Here is a 21,597-nt window from a genome sequence, read left to right as displayed (position 1 = left end):
CCATAGGAAACCAACTACAAAATGATGGGTTCTGTACAAAGAACTACAGTGCAACAATACAAATAAAAAAACCCACAACACATTTATACTGTGAAAGGGATCAGGCACAGGTTGTCCAGAGAGGTTATGGGCTCACCATCCTTTCAGATATTCAAAAGAAAACTGGATAGGGTCCAATTTTAGGCAGGACACTTGGACTAGAAGGCCATGAAAGGTTCCTTGCAATCTCAATCATTGTGTGATAACGTGAAAATCACTTCACTACACACTTATTCTCTATTCTTCTTCAGAATTATTGGGCTACCAGCAGAGAGGAAATACTGAGCTGGGTAGTCCTTCATTGTGACCTCCTATGATCATTCTTGTTTTCTCTGGGATAATACACATATTACAACTGAAATGCTGTAAAATGTATAATCTCAGCTGGATGTGAATCACCTTAATGCAGAATATTCACTTTAATATTTTTCAAGCTTTCCAGGTTCAAGAAAAATAACTATGCACAGTACACCATTCTTTGTGCATGGAAGAACAGACTGTAGAGCAAATCACAAATTAAAGCATAAAACCTAAAGTTCACTTTCACCTCATCTGAGTAAAGCTATTAAATTTGCATCATCCTTATTATCAGTTATGCAATTATTATCACTGTAAGCTTAGCCTCTTAAATTCAGTTCTCATATTGCAGAAGAATTTGAGGAAGTGATTCTCCTATTTAAGAGAATTTCCACAGGATTTCAATGTAGTTTACGTTATTTGAAGGATCTATTTTATTCCTTATCTTTCTCTTAAAGAAGTTGCTCAGAGCTGGCTCATAAGGACCCAGCAGCTCCTTATCCCAAAGAATACAGAAAATGATGAATGCACAGTTGAAAAGGACTCCAGTATTGCTCTGTATTTCATCATGCTGATTCACCCCTGCCCTCACTTCTCATCTGAGTGGAGGAAAAAAAAAAAAAGAAAAAAAAAAAGAATGGTAAAAAATTGAAAAATCTGAAAGAAAATTTTGCACATTCAACATGATTTCAAAGGCATTTACAGTAGACGGTTTCAAATTATATCCTTCAAATGAGAGTTCATCTTGATTTATTTTTCCCTTCTATCCATTTTCTTTAAAGCAGAATAAAACTTGTGGATTGTTTTGTGTTAAAAAATTAAGACACGAACAGTTTTCCAGCATTGATGCTACTCAAATTGATCATTACAGTGTACTGAAAACATAACATTTTCTGCTCAGAGAACTGTCACGCATGCAAACCGTCCAGCATCATTTGGTAACATCTTTATTCCAACCAAAAAATGCACATTTACTAACTTAGTGTTCCTGAATCATGTGAGACATTTGTTCTGCTTCCTTTCTTCAAATAGCAAAGGCACAGAATTCATGAGGGAGATTCATTCACTCTACATTTTTATTTATGGAACATTTATTGATAACCTTTCAATTTGAAATATCTGGTTTTCTTTTAATTAAATTTGTATTTATCTTTTGAGAGAACAGTCTCACTTGAAGAGACAGAACATGTGGATAAGAATCAAAAGAGTAATATCTTTGCCTCTGATCTCAGAATAAAAACCTGAGGTTTCACTGTTTAGTAGACACTATAAATGCAGACAGAACTGAGCTGTAGATGCTCCCTGTTAGTCAATCTCCATCACCCTTGCTTGAGTTGTGTGTTCCTTGTGCCTCCTTGTTGCACAGAGCTGATGACACTTTCCTACTTAGAATCACAGAATAACTTGAGTGGGAAGGGACACATAAGGATTGAATCCTGCTCCTACTTCAAATGGTCTTAAAAGGATTGACTAATAAGGCTTCTGTTTCAGAACATAATACTGACAAAACAGACTGGAAGATAAAACCCAGCATCTTGCTTATAGCCAAGACTCTGAGCTGTCCACATGTGAGGAAGAGAGTGTATTTCACAACTTGACTCCACCTTTCTTTAACTACTAAAAGCCACACAAATCTGCCGGGCTATGGAGCAAAGAGGAAGAAAAGTAATTTTGGTCAAACTGATAAAATGGGGGATTAACAGAAAGAAAAAAAAAAAAAGCAGAAAGGCCATACATTCCCAGCAGACCACTGGTTACAGCAGTCACCTAGACCTGGGCACAGCAGTTTTCAAGTTCTAATGTAAACTTAACTGTTAGATTACAGAGCTTGTTACACCATTCTGACAAGCTAAGTATCTCTCACAGCAGGCCATTCACACCAGCTTTCAAATGCTACTTGTGACTCATTTTGATTTCTGTATATGCTTTTGAATGTATGGCTAGGAGGCCTGGACAGGTAATTCAGCATCACACAGCACTTCTGTTGTGGTACAGTCAGGAAACAAGTTAGTGCTTTTCTTCCTGCTCTGATCCTCTGAGCCTTATTACAGTCACAATTTTATACCACTTGCCAACACATTTTGTACACTGCATCCCATATTTCATGTTCCCAGACAATATTCCATTATGCTTAACTCAGTTTTAATGTGCCAACTTAAAGCTTTTCTGATGGTCCTGTCCTCATAACTGTCAATTACTTTTTTTTTTTGTCTCCTATAACCATAATCAGCCATAATTTCTATTTACTGCCAAGCAGTTGGTTAAAACGTTCATTTGAAGCAAGGCTGATACTGACCTGTCCTAAACTCCAGACAGTTATGATTTCTCACTCAATGCTAATTAAATTTAAAATGTAACTTACTGCCACTGCACAGTGCTGTCTGGTGTTTTGTTGTTGCTGTTTTTCCAAATAGAGTGAATATCAGCAAGCTTTAGTTTAAAAGCCTGTAAACTTTAAGTATATGACACAGAAAAGTCACTTAAAAGGAATGCATCAGTTAAACTCCCAGTCTAATTCAAAAAAAAAAAAAAAAAAAACCACTTAAATTCCAGCAAAGATGTAGAAAAACAAAGGTGAAATCAAGCAAAATAGTTCCTTTCCTCAATGCTTCTTGTTCAAGTGCATAAAAAGAACAGCTGTTGTTCTTACCAGATCCCAGGAACACTCGCTGAATGGAAATCCTCCCTGTTTATCAACTACTTTCTCACAGACACGTCCCCATTAAATTTCAAAGATGACAATTTTGGATAACTTCTATTTCAAGTACTCAGCTGGAAGAGCTCTAAGGAATGCATGGTAAAAAAGTACTGAACATCCATCCTCTGAAAACTGTACTGGTTATCAGTAATTGTTATTTATGGAAATACTGGATTAATTCATTTAGCACACAAACCAAACATGTTAAGGTACCTTTACATCAAAAGAAGTATTGATGATGGCTTTAGTGAGCTTTACTGCATGGTCTAATTTCAACAAATGCTAAGCCTGGGTAAGCCCTGTGCTGATGATAAAACATGAGAGCACAAGATTCCATTCTGTGCAGTGTCATCGAATAGCTGGAGGCAATCTTACACTTAAATTTTAATATTAATATATTAAAGCAGAGGCAGAATTGATCCATTTGTTTATTTTCAATGTTGAGCTAAGCCAGATACTGCAAGTAAACTGTAGCAGATAAAAACACTGTCTTTACACAACCAGCAGTCTCATCATCCAGGCAAAACTGAGTTAAGCCTGGCTGGGGGAAAGGGCTCGGTTCTGCATTGGGATTCTTGCCAACTGCTATCATACATAGAGGCAAATCAGGGCAAAGCATCCACTTGGAAATCACTTTGCCTCCAGTGTGCTTCCTCGAAATCTTCTGCTCATTAAACTAAGTGACAAAACGAATGGTAAGGATTAAGCCCAAACAAAGATGCTTGCTTGTGACCGAGCAAAGAACAGGTCAGAAAGCTGAGAATGAATGTACAAGGAGGCTTGCTTCTAACACATAATCTCTCTACTCTAATGTCTAAGCACAATCATCATCAGATTTGTGGAGGAATGCCCAAGGCTTTTCAAGCAACATTTTTATTCCAAATTATCTACTCATACATAATTGATATCCCTTTCCCACCACCCACCCACCCCATACAAGACAGCCCAATTTCTGCCTAGATTAACATACTTTGTGATAAAATACACTGCGCAAACCATCAAAATGAAAAAAATCTCTGGCAGTTGTGCTCAAGGTTAACCCCTTTTCAGCCACAGATTCATTTGCAGGATGAATACTCCAGTAAGCAAAGAAATTCCTCCTCTGAGGCTACAAACTGGAGTGAAATATGAATGGGAATGGGCAATTACTACTTCCATAATAAATAGGAAGGTGTTTCATAAATGTTTGTTCTGAAAAACCAACAAATTCTTTGAGAAGCAATTGAGATCTACTGCTAGTTATTGGACCTAACCTGTAACCTGTTCAAATATTAAACTTCTGCTATCCCTGAAGAACTAGCACTGTTTACAGCAACACAGCCAATTTACTATCCCTCCCCCAAGTACCACATGCATTTATTCCCTAAAGTGTGGCTATATTTAAGGAGAGAACGTGAAGGGCCTTGAAGGCGCACATATCCTTAAAAGTGACAGCATCCAGTTAAGTTCCTCTGTAGGGACTACTTCCTCCTGGCAAAAAATCCTTCTTGACTAGCAGACAGGGAAAACTACTTCACAGGGAGTAAAGGCAGCAACACACAGTACTTTGTGTGAATTTCACAGAGAAGGTGCAAAGGGAAATTAAATATTGACTATGCAGTTTTCCACATAGCAAAATGAAAAAATGGAAGAATCCCCATCTGGTCTACGTTCTGCCTTATTGTCACCCAAACACCTGCTCTGAGGTGCAAAATACACTGAAATTCACTTCGCTTCACCACCTGCAAAGCATAAAAGTCCATTCCCAATTTGCTAATCTGAATATATAGATTCAAAACTGGACAGTCATAAAAGATAAAAGCTTTGGCCCTTCATTCTTTAATTCCAATCTTAACAGAACATTATGACAAAAAAAAAAAAAAAGGCATGTTTCTGGGAACAACATGCAACAGAGCAAATGCGATTTGACTCGTTTTTCTTTCCTGTCCTTAGTCCTGAATATTCTTTTCGTGAAGCTTTGTTTTTTAAGCTTGCAATATGAGCTGAGTTAAATCCATTTCCTTCTCACAGATTTTGGGGAGGCTGCTGCACATCCCCATTTTCAGGGCTAATGCTGAAATTCATCCAATTTCCTTTGCCTTCTTTCCAGATCAACTTGCACCCATCTCACAGACTACAGAAGTATCTATCTTTGATCAGAAGATACCAAGACACAAGAAATGCACCAAGCAAATGCTGTGTCTCTTGTAATTTATTCTCAGTTCATAAACACTTATTAAAACAGTCTACAGCTTTTACTCCAGTGTATGCAGATGACCCCTGAAACCTCATGAATCAAGTCTATACATGTACAAAAGTAGAACTCAAATTATGTCTCAATTGTCTAAAACTTTATAAAACCAACAGCCATTGAAAGTGTTGTGTGAACCCTCCCTGAGCTACATGTTGGCCCTACCAACATCCAAGGATTACTATGTGAATTCTTGTCATTGAAAACAATGTTTTGTAAGCTTCAATATTCTAATTTACAAAATCTCTCCTCTACTTCAAGGGCTATAAAAAAAAAGCACAATGTCTTTCTGGCAAAAATCTTCCTAAGTTTTGTGATCACAATAAATGTTTACCCGTGGTAGACAAATCTTCAAAAGAAAAAAATACTTAAATTTGCCACTGAGTCTGATTAATGCTTTATTTAGAGCAGGCAAGGTCAACAGATCTTAGAATATACTGCCTAATTACAAAGGAGTTGCTCCATAGGAAACTATAGTACTATGATTAGAAACAATAGGTTTGTGTTGGTTAGCAGATTACAGCAGCTACAGCCAAACGGTGTCATACATAACATACCAGCAAACTAAAATTAAAACCTATCAAGAACCCAAACTGTATAACTAAAGTGAAAACAAGAAGTTAATGCAGGCATCCCCAAATACCTAGAGGTTGACTGCAGTGAGAACCAATGTTATCTCTTGCAAAAGAGAAGGAAATGACATAGGTGTAAAAGCAGTTTTTAAAGCATTGAATTACCATTTTTACACTTAGGTATTCTTCTCACTTATTTTCCTATTCAGATAGGAAATTCTAAACTATTCACCTATTTATGTGGCGACAGTAACAAAGGACCTCAAGAGGGCAGATCATCCCACTTCTACAAACTGGATAAAATAACTGTTCAGTTCCACATCACTTCATAGAAGTGAGAACTCGCCAACCTGGAGCAAGTCCAGTGAAGAGTCACTGACACGGCAAACAAGCTGGAGCACACAGCATGCAAGGAAATCCCAGTAGAAGTGGGCTTTGGTTAGGTTGGGAAGAAAGGCTAATTGAGAATCTGATTTCAGTCCCCAACACCTGAAGGGAGGTTTGTAAATAAGGCAGGACCAGGGCTAACAGCAAAAGGATGACAGGCACACTCAGGCAGAAGATAGGAAATTCCTGTTGACATAACCATTCACAAAGAGAGCAACAGGGCACAGATAGAGTTTGCCTGGTAAAGCTGTGGGGATCTCTCAGGACACGCTCAGAAGTGGACATGACAAGGCACTGAGTGACCCAATGGACTGCTACACTGAGCATTGCTTCTAGCAGCAGAGTTTATGAGGTGACCAAATCATTGTGATACAGAAAAAAACAACCCAGTAAAGCAGCAGAGGAAGTAATCACTGCAAATAGTTTCCTATTCTGACCCTACTAAATGTGCTAAAGAAGAAGGCCAATAATAGTGATTATAACAATATAGATGTATATCCTATCCCCAAGATGAAATCAACAAATATTTATAGAAAAACTTAAGCATTTGGAAGTACAAAAGCCAAGACTCCAGTTAACACAGGAATCAAGAGAAAAATATTAATTCCAACTTACTTAAAGTACTTTACCAACATTAATGTGCTTTTTGACAAGTCCAATTATCACTGTAAAGTTTCTGGAAACCCAACTCTGCATTCCACATATCAGATGTATCAACGCATATTAAGAGGTGCTGTACCAGAAGTATATATAAACCTCCTGTAATTGTGACCCATTCAGATAATACTGTGATAAGAACAAAGGAACCATTCTTGCAACATGTTTTTTATGATCTTTAAATAATTAACTTTCCCTCTTTAATTTTATTTAAATTTGCTTCTTGGATGCTTTCCATCCTGGAAAGCTGACGACTCCATAAATTCACAGGCCACGTGGAAAGACAAGGCACGAGATTCTTCACCCTGTGCTCCTATACTTTAACACAGAGCACCACCCTCCCACACTGCAGAAGAACATTTTTACTGTCTTTTCCATCAAGGCAAAGCAAAACAGACAGTAGATATTGTGGTCTGAACCAAGATGCCAAATGCACCAATACGCCAAAATAGCATCAGAAGTTTAAGTATTGCGCACATCACACCTATAAAGCCCCACCATATATATGTATATTTAGCTTCCAATTTTAATGAGGTAGAAAGTAAAATTTTGGTACATGCCAAGCTAAAGAAAACTCCAGAAATGTGAGAGACCAGTATTTAACACAGACACTGCCACAGGGTAGAGCAGACAAAGAGAAATCTCAAAATCAAGACAACGTGCTTCAGAACAGCACAACTCTTTTTTTAATCACATTTTTCCTTACACACTGCATCCCAAAGAGACTTTACAAAATTAAGGAGTGGACAGCATATGGTAAGAATTAAGATAAAACAGTGATAAGTCTCAAAATTCTTGGATGAGAGTAAAATTTTAAATCATTTTCTCTCGCATGTGTTAACATTTTATGTCAAAGTGTTCAGAACAGGCATGATCCTATGGACAGATCAGCATTACAGAAAACTATCTGAAGCCTAAAAAAGCACGAGCATACTTCCTCCTCCTGCCAGAAAGCAAAGCTTGAAAGACCGGATCTCAAAACGTTCAACTATGGAGATTCTTTTGAGACTGACTGAGCTGTTAGTTCTTTTGATATTAAGAAAGCACACTTTATTACATGTCTGCTTTACTTGTTCCCCTGGCTTTTGCCCAGAGATGGCTGTATTTCACTGATAATGCAACATAGTTCTATCAAGGGGCATAATTTGATCTCCATGCACCATCCTGAAGAAAAATTATATCCATTTGGCAAAGAAAGTGCATTCTAGAATTGAAAAAATAAACTATCCCTGACAGGTGCTTTTCAACAAATAAGCGATAACTGGGGTTTTCTCCCCCCTTAGACTGCAATCACAGTAACAGATACTGTGATAGAAAAAAATCAAGATCAAATGTACTCAGAGGTCATGGAGAAATCTGCAATCTGCCAAGGTAACAAGAACAAATAAACACTGCCATGAGAAACACAACAACTTTGGAATAGCTTCAAAAGACAGCAGTAGAACCTACACTTTAGGCAGAAACGTAAAAAATTCTGGTAGACACTTCACACCTCATCCAAAAAGCTCCTTCTTCAAGTTGTGTAGAAATCAAGCCTGGAAGAGACAGAAGCCCAACCTCAAAGAGATGATGCAATAATTTGCAAGAAGGAACTACGTTAAAAAAAACAAAAAAGCAGCATGAAGAAAAAGAAGTTGCTAACCCTCTCTATATGCTATGGGAGGAAGTGAAACCAAACCGGAGAGAGACAACTGAAGTAAAAGGAGCCAAACCAAAACACTACATGAAAGAAAAGAGCTGGATCAGTTTCAACTGATTGATGGAATTATTAGTCATCCCATCAATGAGGGGTGACAGATAGGAGGGAAAAACTCATACATATAACAAAAAATCAAAAAGAAGACTAATGTTTCATTTTTGCAAGCTACCCACACCTTCCAACTGAATGCTCAGCACACAGAGTCCTTACATTTTAATAGCTACCCTGACTTGATTTCTTTTATTTCTCAATCCCTACCAAATTAAAGCACAGAAAGCTGCCTAAAATTATAAAGTTCATAACAAATAAGTTAAGTGGGAAACACTGCCTGTGTTACTCTCACATTGAAAAATATATCCCATACTGCAGGGATAATGAGAGTATAAAACATTAAAATTCATTTTTCTATACCACTCTGCATAATTAACTATGCAGCTGCTCATTCATTTGGCCCCAATAACCAAATTACTTAGCAATCAGTTAACAAGAGATACACCAGAACACACAGCACATGCTAGAGAAGTGAAGCTGCTCACATGTCACATACCACATCAGTGACATGAGGTGCCCAACAGTAAAGTGAAGTAACTGTGGTTTGGAAAGCAGCATTTTCAAAATAGCAGCTGAGATAAAAAGAACATTTCAATGCCTACACAGTTATTGGCTGACTTGATGTAAGAGCATGGATAAGAGCTTTTGGCTGGATCTCATTGTATGAGAGTGTGGCCTCTTGTCTTTTCCAGGCTCAATCCAAGAACTCTGAGACTAGACATGAGATGTCCCTACACTTTACAGTCCTTCATATTATTTATCTTAATGCATCATTACAGCTCTGACTGCAGCCTTACGGTGCCTGTACAAACAGTTCTCTAAGTTATTTTATTCCAAATAAACAAACCAAGCAAAGATGAAGAGGAGGAAAGGACAGGAACAGTGTCTCTTCAAACAAGGTAACAAATTAGGCAGAAGGTGGACCCCATAGCACTCAGAATCAGTGATGCTATGTCATATCTGCTTTACCATACACTCCTCTTAGCCACGACTTTGTGCTTTTCAAGTTTCTAAAAACATTCCACTCAGGGTTTTATATCTCATTTATCACCATAAAACTGCAGCAAGCAATGAAGCCAGCTGCCTTCATAGTGGTTTCTTATTTCATTTTGCAGAGTGGCAGAGTAAGCACTGCTTAGTGTGTGGAGATATATACATATATATATTTATATATACATATCTCCACACACACGCATCATTCCATCTGCCCCTAGGTTATGGGCTCCACACCTCCCTGCAATGCTGCCCTGATGACAGCAGGAGTTAATGGATGACAATGCAGCAAAGTAATTCTGATTAGCTAAAACAATAAATAAATAAAAACAAATGATGGCTCAACTGTTTCACACAAACATTATATAGAGGAACCATGCCACAAAAAGCTCTAAGCTCTACTGCTACTACTGAACTGGATGGGCCTGGGGTAAGAAAAATTACTTATTCTACTATGATCAGTCCCAGCTGTATAGAATTCATGTAAAACAAGAACCCACATGCAGTGCTATGGGACAGTTCCCACGCCAAAAAGTCTTAAGACACCAGTTCCAGTTAATGTAATCAGAAATCCTATGACTGAGCTTCATGTTACTCAAACAATGGGACATGATTTGTACACCATTTTAAATACGTGATTATTCTTTCTGAATAAACTGATTCACTATGAGATAAACCTCACACTGATTTAACTCCCTTTCCAACAGTTGAGGAGATAAGTAAAAAATTAAAAATAAAATCAGCATTCCCACTCTCCAAGATTAAATTTAACCTGTTCAACAGTTATGCTGCACCTAGCCCCAACAGACATACACATACTGCCAACAAAGGCCTTTATCTGCTTTAATGGATTTTAATCCATATGACATATTTGTCTATTCAAAAACTAGTTTAGAAACCTACAAACATTTGAAAATCGTCATTCCAAGATGAATGCTTGAAAGTGGAATTATGACACAACACTGCTATTTGATTTCCCCCCAGTTCAGACCTTCATATACACCAGCCATCAAAATACACTAAAGATGCCACTATAGCAACACACGATATAAAAGGGCTTCCTTAAATCCAGCATCCACCTTGTTCTAAAAGGCTGGACTCAACATCATGTCATAACTCTCTTGCATACTCATTCACAATATCTGCATCCAAAGTCAAAGTTATGTTTGTTTTTACAAATAGCCAAAAGCAGTTAAAACATAACAGGATTAGCGCAGCGCTGTGCTACGAACAAGGTTAATTGCCAATGTGTTAGCCCTTTGTCACAGGAAAGAATATAGTAAGCCAAGTATTCATCAGAATACACACTGAAGTGGTATACTGCAATGTCTGGACTGTCAACAACACAGCTGCCTCTTACAGACATCAGTAATCATCTCTTCAATATATGGCATGTTCAAAGGTTGTCAAGATATGTTCCTTTCACTTTGTCTCTTATTTATTTTTCTTGCCTGACAACAGTAGTAAAACATTGTTCATAGACTGAAATCTACTACATTCTGTTTTTAACTCTGATTTTACAGCCTATTTTAAATGCCCAAAATAAATTTAAAATAGAAACACTCCTGCACAATTCAACTCATAATGACACACTGTAGAGTATTAGCAAGACAGAAATTGCAGCAAAGATAATGAAATTCCTAGTAATGTTATCAGGTGAATATGGTAATATGATCAAAGACAGCATAAAAGTCTGTTGTTCAATAATGAGATTAGAATTCTAATTGTAGGACTGCTTTTTGAACTGCATTTCCCAAGACCTTTTTCCAGTGGAACAGGTGTAAACAAGAATATAATAGGAGGACAAAAGAGCCACAGAATAATTGAGGGCAGTCTATTTTGACTGCAGAATCCGCATTACTCAGGATGATGCATTAGCCAGAGTAAGCACAGCTAGACATTAGATCCCAAGCTGAGTTTGCTGGGCTAATAATTAGAAAGCCATTTCTTCCTTGTTGTTTTTACTTGGTAAGAAAGCAAATTTGATATGGAAATCACAGACTTGATAACTTGATCCCTTGAGGCCATAACTACAAAGTCACTTTTCAAAGCTCAACCACAATGTAAGACCATCTGGAAGCACAAGTTGCTGCAGAACAGTCACTCACTCAGTAAACAGCACTTCACATCAAGAAAGAAATTGAGTGGGGCACCACATTTTATATTGTTGACTTTTTTTTTCCTGTTTTGCTTTTTAAATTCATTTCAGGAAACAGGTGAAATTAATTGCACTTACAAATCCCAAAAGCAGGGAAACAAATACCTATAGTCATTCTGACTGAGCCACACAGAGTCCAGAAGTTTTACTTTCCTGAGTGGTATTTTGTTCACTGCATATACCTCAAAAATACTCCCTGGCTCTTTGCAGTCTGAATTTTAACCTCAGTGTAGACTTTTCCCTTTGTTTAAATGCCCAAAGCACCACTGTGCACTGATCATTCATGATGGTCAGTGGGACTGCACAACTGGATCTTGCTCAGAATACATGGCTTTTGTGGGTGCAGATAGATGCAACTGTGCCACCTGTGAAGGATTTTTCTGACTCCTTGTGCTTTGTCAAGCGCCACACTGTCATTGAGGCTCACATATTTGCCTGTACTCTCAGCTGCTAACCTAGACCCTCACAGCCTCCCCTTCCAGCACTGCTACTTTGCTCCACCTTCAAGCTGCCTTAGAGTAAGGAGTACCACTACTCACAACATGGTCAAAATATCCCAACATCTCTGACAACTGACCTAACTAGGATTCAGGAAGCACTGCTGAGAAGAAGTAACACTGTAGTTAACATCAAATAACACAGTTTGTTTTCCTATGGTGAAACAATAACAACATGGGGATGCCACTGGGAACAATGGCAATTATGCTGCAAGTCTCATTAGCACTGCCATATCATTATGCTTGATAATATGCAATCAAAATGTTATTAGCAATCATCAGCAGCTTCTATTATTTGTTGTCTAGGTCAAGTTAAGAAGAGAAGGCTGCATTCATATCAGAAACAGAATGCAGAGCCTGTCTGAAAATGGGGTTGGAAGTCAATTCCATGGCCACACTGTGCTGAATCACTGGATAACCCATAGCAATCATATCAACCCATAGCCCCCCATTTATAAAATGAAAATAATAATATACACCATTTCCAATAAATTTCCATGATGACTAATTAACTTGCATCTGCAGTATTAGTTTCTTAGTGTCTACCAAATTAATGTTAAAATACTTGATTTTAAGATTAAATAACATGCACATAAAGTTGCAAGTAGTATATGCAAACAATAAGATTGTGCTAACAATAAGATTCCAAGACAATATTTAGGCATCCCAATCCTGAAAGCGGACCCACATGGGCAGATACAAGTCACCTATATACATCAAGAAAGCTCTGCAAAAGTTCAGAAATTTGTCATTCAGCTTCACTTCCAAAAACCTCTCTTCCTTCTATGAAGGTCTCCACATCTCCACTGGAAAGTACCTCAGGTTGGCTTTATCTTTTTCCTACAACACTTGCATTACTCTGGAAAGTCTGCCTGCAGCAACACAGCAAGTGAGAACAAATAACCATCTCTGGACCACTAAGTTACTCTTCCCTTCTCACTCCCCTTTCCAATGAAAGCACAGGAAAAAGCAAATGAGTGATGGAGGAAAAAGTGAGGTGAAGCAGATGCATGTTTTAGAGGAAGAAAGATGTGTTTGCAGGAAATAACAGGACTGATATATGCCAAGCTGTGATAATTTAGTGACTGGCAAGATGAAAGTAGCAGATAAACAATGTTAAAAAATTAACCTAGTGGGGACTGATTGGGTTATAAAACAAGTTTATTTCCACATAGAGAATATTAACTGTCTGCTATAATGTAGCTGTGAAAGACCAGAAGAAGAAAAACACTGGACAGAATCAGGAAATAATAGGACAGAGTCCACTCCCACTGGGGCACAGAAACTTCACCAAGATTAATGGTTTATATCCACTGGCAAAAGAAATCACTAACATTTTTCACACCCATTTTACTGTATATTTGTTCTGATGCAAATGAGAGAAACAAACCAAAAAGCATAAAAATAAACACATGCTTTGTTCCTTCTGGGCAGGATGCCAGCAAGAGTGAAACACTCTCCCAGCAAACATGGAGCTCCACCAATTCACAGTCAAACCTCTAATACAGGAAGAAAAACTACAAAGCTTCCCTGACTTCACATTCAGTATTTATTTCATTTTCTACATATAATGAGCTACATCTCAACAGAGACAGGCACAATTTGATTGTTTTGCACCAGTCAGACTTGTCTGCGCTTTTCTAAATATACAAACTTCCTAACTCACAACTCAACAAAACTGAGTTCAGCTTTCAAACCCCAAAGGGCAGAGGAAGCAGTAGGAGGTCAACACAGAACATACCTAGGGATAGATCAGCTACCACCTCTGCCTGCAGCAAGTGCCCAAGTGCAAATCTTGCTGTTTGTTTCCTTTCAGCTTTCCCATCCTAGTTTCATAAACAACCAAAACATCTGGTAAATCCATTCCCCAAAAGGAAAAAGCCATGATTTTTTCATATTGCAATCTAGCATCAATTTTATTCAAATGCAGTTCACATCAGTTCTTCTCCACACCAGCTGTCAGCAAGGTCTGAGCAACCTTGTTTAAAGCTGTTATGTTCTCAAAAGAAAGCAACATTATCTGAAGCCTGTTTTATGTTTATTTTGAAAGAGCAGAGAGTTTATTTTGAAGAGCCAGGCTGGGTAAGCTTAAAAGACTTCCATGATAGATTGTACTGAAGCGTGGATAGCAAAACTTGAAACATACTGCATATGCTGCATAGGCTGGAGGCATTTAACAAGAAAGCAATGTATGCTTACACAGCTCTGATGAAATCTGAATTTCCATTTTGTTGTCTTATTTGCACAAGATGTTGAATAAAAATTAAAACAGAAACAAAAATGCAATTAACTTCCCAGCTTGGCGGATTAAAGGATAATAACAAAGAAACCACCAGTAGCCCTGTGAACCCTAAAAAGTTGAATCCTGAGCAAATAAGAAGTGCTGTCAAGGTATCACAAAGATCTGCTGCTGCCATGAGAAATCCCACAAGATTAAAACACTTCCTCAAAAAAAGTAACAAGACTGGTGTGCACCATATTCAGACCATAGATTTTCTCACCTACACAGATACAAGGTTAGGCCCCTATACAAGCTTTTGGGAAAGTATGAAGCTTACAGATACTAAAGTCACAGTGTATTACAGCTCCCATTTGTTTCTAGACCTGAAGCTTACAGGCTACACAATAAATTCTCAAGTCATGTCTGCTAATCATTTGTAACAACTATTTAGATATCCAGGCAGAATAATTCAGGAATATCTCTAGAGCTATAGGTAACCCAGCAAAACTACCATTGCAAACACTGAAACAACTAGTTATTGATAACAGGGACATAGCTTAAACTTTCAATTCTACGTAATGGTAGAGTAGAAAGTAAAAACCAGTAAAATCTCTGGTAGAATTCATGTAGATACACAGAAAATTACACAGAACACACAAAGCTTATCTAACTAAAGAAAATGAGCACCTGAGAAAATGTTAGGTGTTTGATTTAAGAGCTGTCATTCAATACATAAGCACTTAAATAACTTTGAATATGTTCATGCTTGCAGTGCCATACTCATTCAGATGCACACAGCTCTGCAAAGTAGGTATCTGTTAGCCATTTACCTTGAAAAAACAAGTCATATCAACATACATAACCAGAGAGTAATTACAGTAATTCATCTCCCGCTGGCAAGCTTAAAGGAGGTATGTTTATGGGAAAAACAAGACAACAGAGTGCAAAAGTACTGATTGTCATCTATGATGTTGAACTAGTTTAATAATCTGACCCTAGACTTATTTTTGTGCTGATGGATGTTTGATAACACAATTTGTGCACACGCAACAAGATACTGATATTCTAACTCACAAATGTCAAGAAAGTGACAATCGATTTAGAAATCTTAATTGAATTGCTGTATATTTCTAGTTGCCGTAACATATAATAATTCTGCTGGTTAGATTGCATTTCACCCGGACAATCATGACTCCTTCCAAATCAGGGTTACTTATTAACCACAATACAGCACTCAAGAACTGCAAAAACTCCCAAGAGACACATCACAACACAAGGGATCAAAAGTCTTCAGGTTACTTTGATGTAAAATTTCTACAAAAAAGGAAATGAATTGCCTCTTATAAAGTGGCACTGGGAAGGTGCTTCACACACTCCACCATTGTTTGTTTCTCTACTGCAAATCCATTTCAAACTCTTTTGCATTGAACTGCAGATCATTTAAGGAAGAAAAATACACACTGCTGAGACACTGGGTCATACTGCTATAACACCAATCAGCAGTTAGATTAATCCAGCAGCAGCTCGTTACAGGAAGAGAGAGATCAACTCCGAGAAAAGAGAAAATTTTATAGGAAAAGCTTAAAATTTACCTCCACAAAGAGCTCTCCAACACTTTCCCCATGTCAGTATGATAGTACTTGGTAAGGATCAGGATCACCTAAAAAGACAATGAAAAAAAACACTTAAAAATATACAACTGACAAACATAACAGAGGTAAAAAATGGGCAGCATTACTCTGGTGAATATAAAGGTAAGGTCTGGAAAAATCCAAATTGCATCTCAGGCTATTTTTGGTTCATTTCCTTTTTTACTTTTAGACTGTTTGGATGGGGTTTTTTTCCCCTCTTTCTGAGGAGAGGAATTTCAGCACTCAAAGCTTTCTGCAAACCTAGTGACTTTCACTTAACAGTGGAGTTACAATGGTTACATAAATCCCTCTACCACACGACAGCCCCCAAGCAATCTGAATGACTTTCTCAGTAGAAAGAATCAAAATGGTTGCAACTGTCATTGACATCTATGGACTATTTATTAGTTCAAAGTGTTAAACAATGGCAATTGACCTTGATTATCTAGATAAATTAAGACAGAAAATGAGTTTGGGTCTTCTCTACAAGATCAGAAACGTGACCATAACATCTGTGATTTTCTTTGTTCCGAGAAGCATCACTTGTGTTGTTCTTTTGCTCTGAAGAACAGGCTCTGTACTCTGTAAATTATTCATCTGGATTACTAGTGGTCATCTAAATACATATTGACAAATTCAATCCACAAAACATACTTAGCCTACAAGAAAAATGAGTAAGAAACACATTCCATTCATTCAGCATCTGACAAATTTACTGGTCAAACAACGTCAAGTGTTAGTCCATGACTGATGTATCAAGTTGATTGCTATGCCTTATATTTAGATCACTTAAAACAGATTTCCCTCACTTGCCACTAGTCCTTATTAGTGCTTCTTATCCCCAAGTTACCATAGCAACCCCACTGAGGCATAAGTGGAAGAACCTGTGGTTCTCTGCACAGCTGGTACACTTCTTTAATGCAAGGTCAACATCAGTCTCCAGCAGCTCAGAGCATGCTGTTACTTAGATGGCACTTCGTCTACTCCTGACAACCGGGTGAAATCTCTAGCAAACAGCAACTTTAGGCATTCATTCAATTATCCACATAATTTGCTAATGCTACATTTATGCAACAGTTCAGAGCTTGGATCTCTGTACACTGGAAATTATAAGAGAGCAGAATTCCCAACTACAGGTGCTACATACACAGTATCTGGAAAAATAACATTTTGCAAAACCGAGCTATTAGTCATACTCAGCATGATTGTAGCCTAAAAAAAATCATAACATGCATTGCTAGAAGCATGTTTTATAAGTCAAAGCAGAATCTCAATAATTCATGAACAATATTAATATCTCCTATTCTCAAAGGAAACGCATCTACTTGGCACTTATTTTTTTTTTAATTTGATGAGAAGGCGCTGTAAAAATAAAGTCTTGGTTTAAAATAGAACAAGACAAAAAAAAAAATCTCTCTTCAATAGGTTACTACAAGGCTTACAAAGCCAAAAGAAACATTTCCCAACTGAGAGGGAGTATCTACTGATGAGATCCCTGGCTACAACCCAAACACGCTCCATCAGGTCAGCTATTTACTGTCAGCGTCCTAAATACAACATTTTGCTGGTGCTTGTAATTCGGGATAAAAAGAAAGAAACTTCACTACTGAGAACATCAATTGGCTCTATTTAGTAAGGAAAAGTTTGAGATCTTGGCTTTTAGAAAAACTGAAATTCTTATGCCACAAAAATTCACCTAAAAGATTTTAAGACATTTAAGAATGTGTATGAGCTACACAAGGATTAAAAAAAAAGACAGAACAAAATATGAGATTACACTATTTTCTTATATTTGTGAGACAACAAAGAATTCTGGACTTAGTAAGCCAATGGTTTTCATCCCGCTATATCCTAAAACCATAACTTTAATTCAGATCACTTGCAGCAGTATAAATTGGAGCTAAAAAGAGTTGCATCTTGTAACAATCAGAAAAAATGAACACAAAGGAATGGTGATACAGGAGGTTTAACAACAAACAGACAAGAGTGATGGAAAGGTGTTACAAAGAAAAGGTGCTCACCCACCTTTGAAGACCTAGACTCACAAGAAAAACACCACAGGGGAAGAATCTCCAACCAGAGATCCTAATCCCTTGGCAGTCAGCCCTTAAATGAGATCTGAGAGGTGCAGCCAGGGTTTTCCCCTTCAGGTCACACAGCTGAATCACCTTCACCTGTGCTCACAGGGCTAACAGGTGCTCAATCAGAGGTTCAGGCCATGACTCAGCAATTACTATACACACCTGTTCTTATAAGACATATAGTGTGTTTTCCATAATTTCCTAATAGATTTTTGCCCTCAAAGGAGTCAATTTTAATTTTCTCCTTTCATCACCATATCACATTGGAAGAGTAACAAAGGAAAAAAATTACTGATCAATCAGTTTCCATGGTTTTTATATTTCATCTTTGGCTTGTTGATTTTGTTGTTGTTGATTTGTTTTCTGTGAAGTTTCCCATTGTTTTGATAAACACTGGCTTAAAAATAAAAGCCCTCTTCTTTCCATGGCTTGTTTTCTTCATTGATCAATCTCTACAGATACTTGTTTATCTATCTAAATTAAGATTCTTGTGGGTTAAGCTTTATTCAACCCCTGCTGTTTGTGATTTGAAGATGTATTTATTTTTGGCATCTATTAAGTTTAATAAACACTTATACTTGCAAATGTATCCCTGCAAGTATGACTGCAAGCTTTCATGTTTTCCCAAGTTTATTAGCAGGTGAGAACACACTGCAAACACTTGCAGACAGCCACAGCTACTAGGAGAACATACTGCTCAGACACCCTCAAGGTTCCTGCAAACTTTTTAGCATCTGCTTAATTTCATTCACGTGAACGAACTCACTGAAATCAGCAGAAGTGTTTGAGAGTCACTTGAGCAGGCACCTAATACTCTGCATGACTGGAATATAAGCTGCTATTTTGTTCAAGAATACCACATAATTCACTGTTTTTAGTTAGTAAACTATAACTATTTAATTGTAACTATTTCAGGGTGATCAAGATGCTCTAGGAACAACCTGTCAATTCAACACTACCACCTTATCTACTTCTGTAAGGATGAATGATACGAACATGGTAACAAAGATGATGGCAAATTTTCAAAATGTTATTTGTAAAGGAAAACTCACCAATATCAATACCTTGGCTAAAAAGCTGGGGCAATCTCCAAGACATGCTGCCTTGGTGGTGGTCAGCCCTTAAATGAGGTCATAGAGGAGGTGTAGTCGAGCTCCACCCCTTCTGGGAGCACAGCTAAATTACTCTCACCTGTGCTCCCACAGCTGACCCAACACTTGCCTCAGCTGATTAATCAGAGGTTCAGGCTGTGATTACCAATTTCCCATACAACTTCCAAAACCTTATTGACATCTGATCATCAAAAACACTCTTTAAGAAATAATAGGTAAGCACCTATTTATCTGGTTCCTCAAACCACTTCTAGTTTTGCAGCAGGCAGGCTCTTTGATCATCATGCGAAGGTTGACATCAGTTTTAACATTTGTTACATAAAACAGACACTTGTGAGAAAAGTGAATATCAAGAGATTATTAACAGGAAAATATATTATAGGTCTATTATATGGACCAAGTGCCTTAATACTATTAACAACTTCATAATAATTTGATTGCACTGGAAGAACAGTAAGTGGGGAAAAAAGCATCTAGGTTTACCCTGTTGCAACACTGTACTGAAAGGCGAAAAAGAAGACATTTAAACCATTACTAAAGTTATTAAGACCTCATTGTGCAGGTTTCTACTCCTCTCTGATAATAAACTACACACAAGCAACCCATGGTTTAATATGAAAGACTTAAGGAGGTTAGATTTAGAATTCTTCCACCTAAGCTGTATCGGGAGAATAGGGAACTTACTGTGCAGGAAGTTACTGACCAGATCACTGCACTTATTTTAAGCATTAGTAATAATTCTACAGTGCATTTAATCATATCTCAAGGCAAGAAACAGCAGAGGGTCAATTCCTGTTCTCTAAGAGGTATTTCTGTTCAGAGAAGCTGAACAAGTGAATATACTTGAAAGCCCTGGCTGTGATTATTTCCAGATTCAAAACTGTGTTAAATGTAGTACTTTACACATTAACCTCGCAAGCACTTAGACTGAAGTGTAACTTCAAGATTTATAACATATTTAATCCACTGGCTAGTATTAAACATTATTAGATTGTGTCAGCACCAACTGTACAAGCACAGAACAAAAAGACAACCTATTGCCATCAGGAGCCTACAATCCAATTTCAGAAGACAATAACTCTTCACGTCATCATCAATTTATGTCTGATCTTCAGTGCAAGCTCCGAAGAAAATTATGTTTACTTGATCGCATTACATGTGTATGCTTTTGGCTGTTCATCTCTACTTTATGACTGTAAATCCACTGATTTCAGCTATATTTGTCAGGGAGATGCTGGGCTCCTAGGACTGTGAGAAAGGGTTGTTAGTTCAAATGAACAATACTACCAACAGAAAGCTACAATCAAACAAAATTATGAATGCCCAAATATGGGAAAACTTTCAGACAAGGCTTGTCTGAAAAATCAGAGGAAGAACAAGGGAACCTTAACTTCCTTAGCAGTGGTGGCCCTGCAGAGAGGCTGGACCAAATGGCCTCCAGAAGCCCCTTCCAACCTCAGCAGTTCTGTGATGAGTAAAGAAGTCATTCTTTCTAACATATAAATGAGACTGAGTCTGATATCAAAGTCAAGTATTACTGCATTATTCAAATACATCACTTGGAAAGTCATCAGCTTCAAAAGAAGAACCTTCAGATATAAGAACTCTAAGTAATCATGCCAGTTCTCATCAGAGATCCATCTTAATCAGTCACCTGTGTCCAACAGTGGCAAACAATACATACAGAAACGCAAACAGTTGGTCTTTCACTTCAGTTTCAATCAGCTTGGCCCATCTGTACGACAGAAAATTATGTGTTTTCAGCTTTTATCACATAGTCCTCAAAAATCAAAGCATATGTAAACACAAACTGGAGGCAGCCAATCCAACAATGCCATGTTGCTGCTCATTTCTATAGGTATGTGATGCAGCTCTGAGATTTCTGGGCAGAGCTGATGCAGAGCTCACTCAAGCAAGTAGGATCTCAGTTTGAAGGCCACATAGTATCAGGACCCAAAATTCTAGATCACATCTGCATATTTGAAAACAGCATAACATTTTGACATTATACTTCTCTTCTTTTTCAAAGAGCCCAAAATAAAGTAATCTGCGACAAAGCTCTCCAGTTGGTTATCACTGCAATTTTCTCCACTACCAGTGTGGCTTTTGGGGTTTAAATACTTGAGATACCATTTTGTAAGCTCTTAAAATCACCTCTGCAAACATTCCAAAAGAATAAATTTCCAAAGAATGAAGCAAGAATATATTTGTCTAGTTTTTAACAGTCTGGCTTAATTCCTAATTGTAAAAATTTTTGAAATATAGACTTGTTTC

The 21,597-nt window shown here is 37.5% G+C and overlaps 1 protein-coding gene across 12 annotated transcripts in view; it reads right to left on the bottom strand.

The window, feature by feature from the left end:
- SORCS2 (sortilin related VPS10 domain containing receptor 2) overlaps positions 1 to 21,597 on the bottom strand; it is a 513,640-nt gene that overhangs the window by 327,328 nt on the left and 164,715 nt on the right. For all 12 annotated transcript variants that reach the window (XM_085547395.1, XM_085547396.1, XM_085547385.1 and 9 more), the window contains exon 2: positions 16,092 to 16,159. In XM_085547395.1, the coding sequence (XP_085403521.1) occupies positions 16,092 to 16,159 (68 nt within the window). The remainder of the gene's footprint in view (positions 1 to 16,091; positions 16,160 to 21,597) is intronic.

This window comes from Coturnix japonica, chromosome 4, assembly GCF_054131305.1.
Source record: "Coturnix japonica strain WE chromosome 4, WE-NBRP24, whole genome shotgun sequence".
NCBI lineage: Eukaryota > Metazoa > Chordata > Aves > Galliformes > Phasianidae > Coturnix > Coturnix japonica.
The sequence above is the reverse complement of the archived record's forward strand: the minus strand, read 5'-3'. Positions and strand labels throughout refer to the sequence as shown.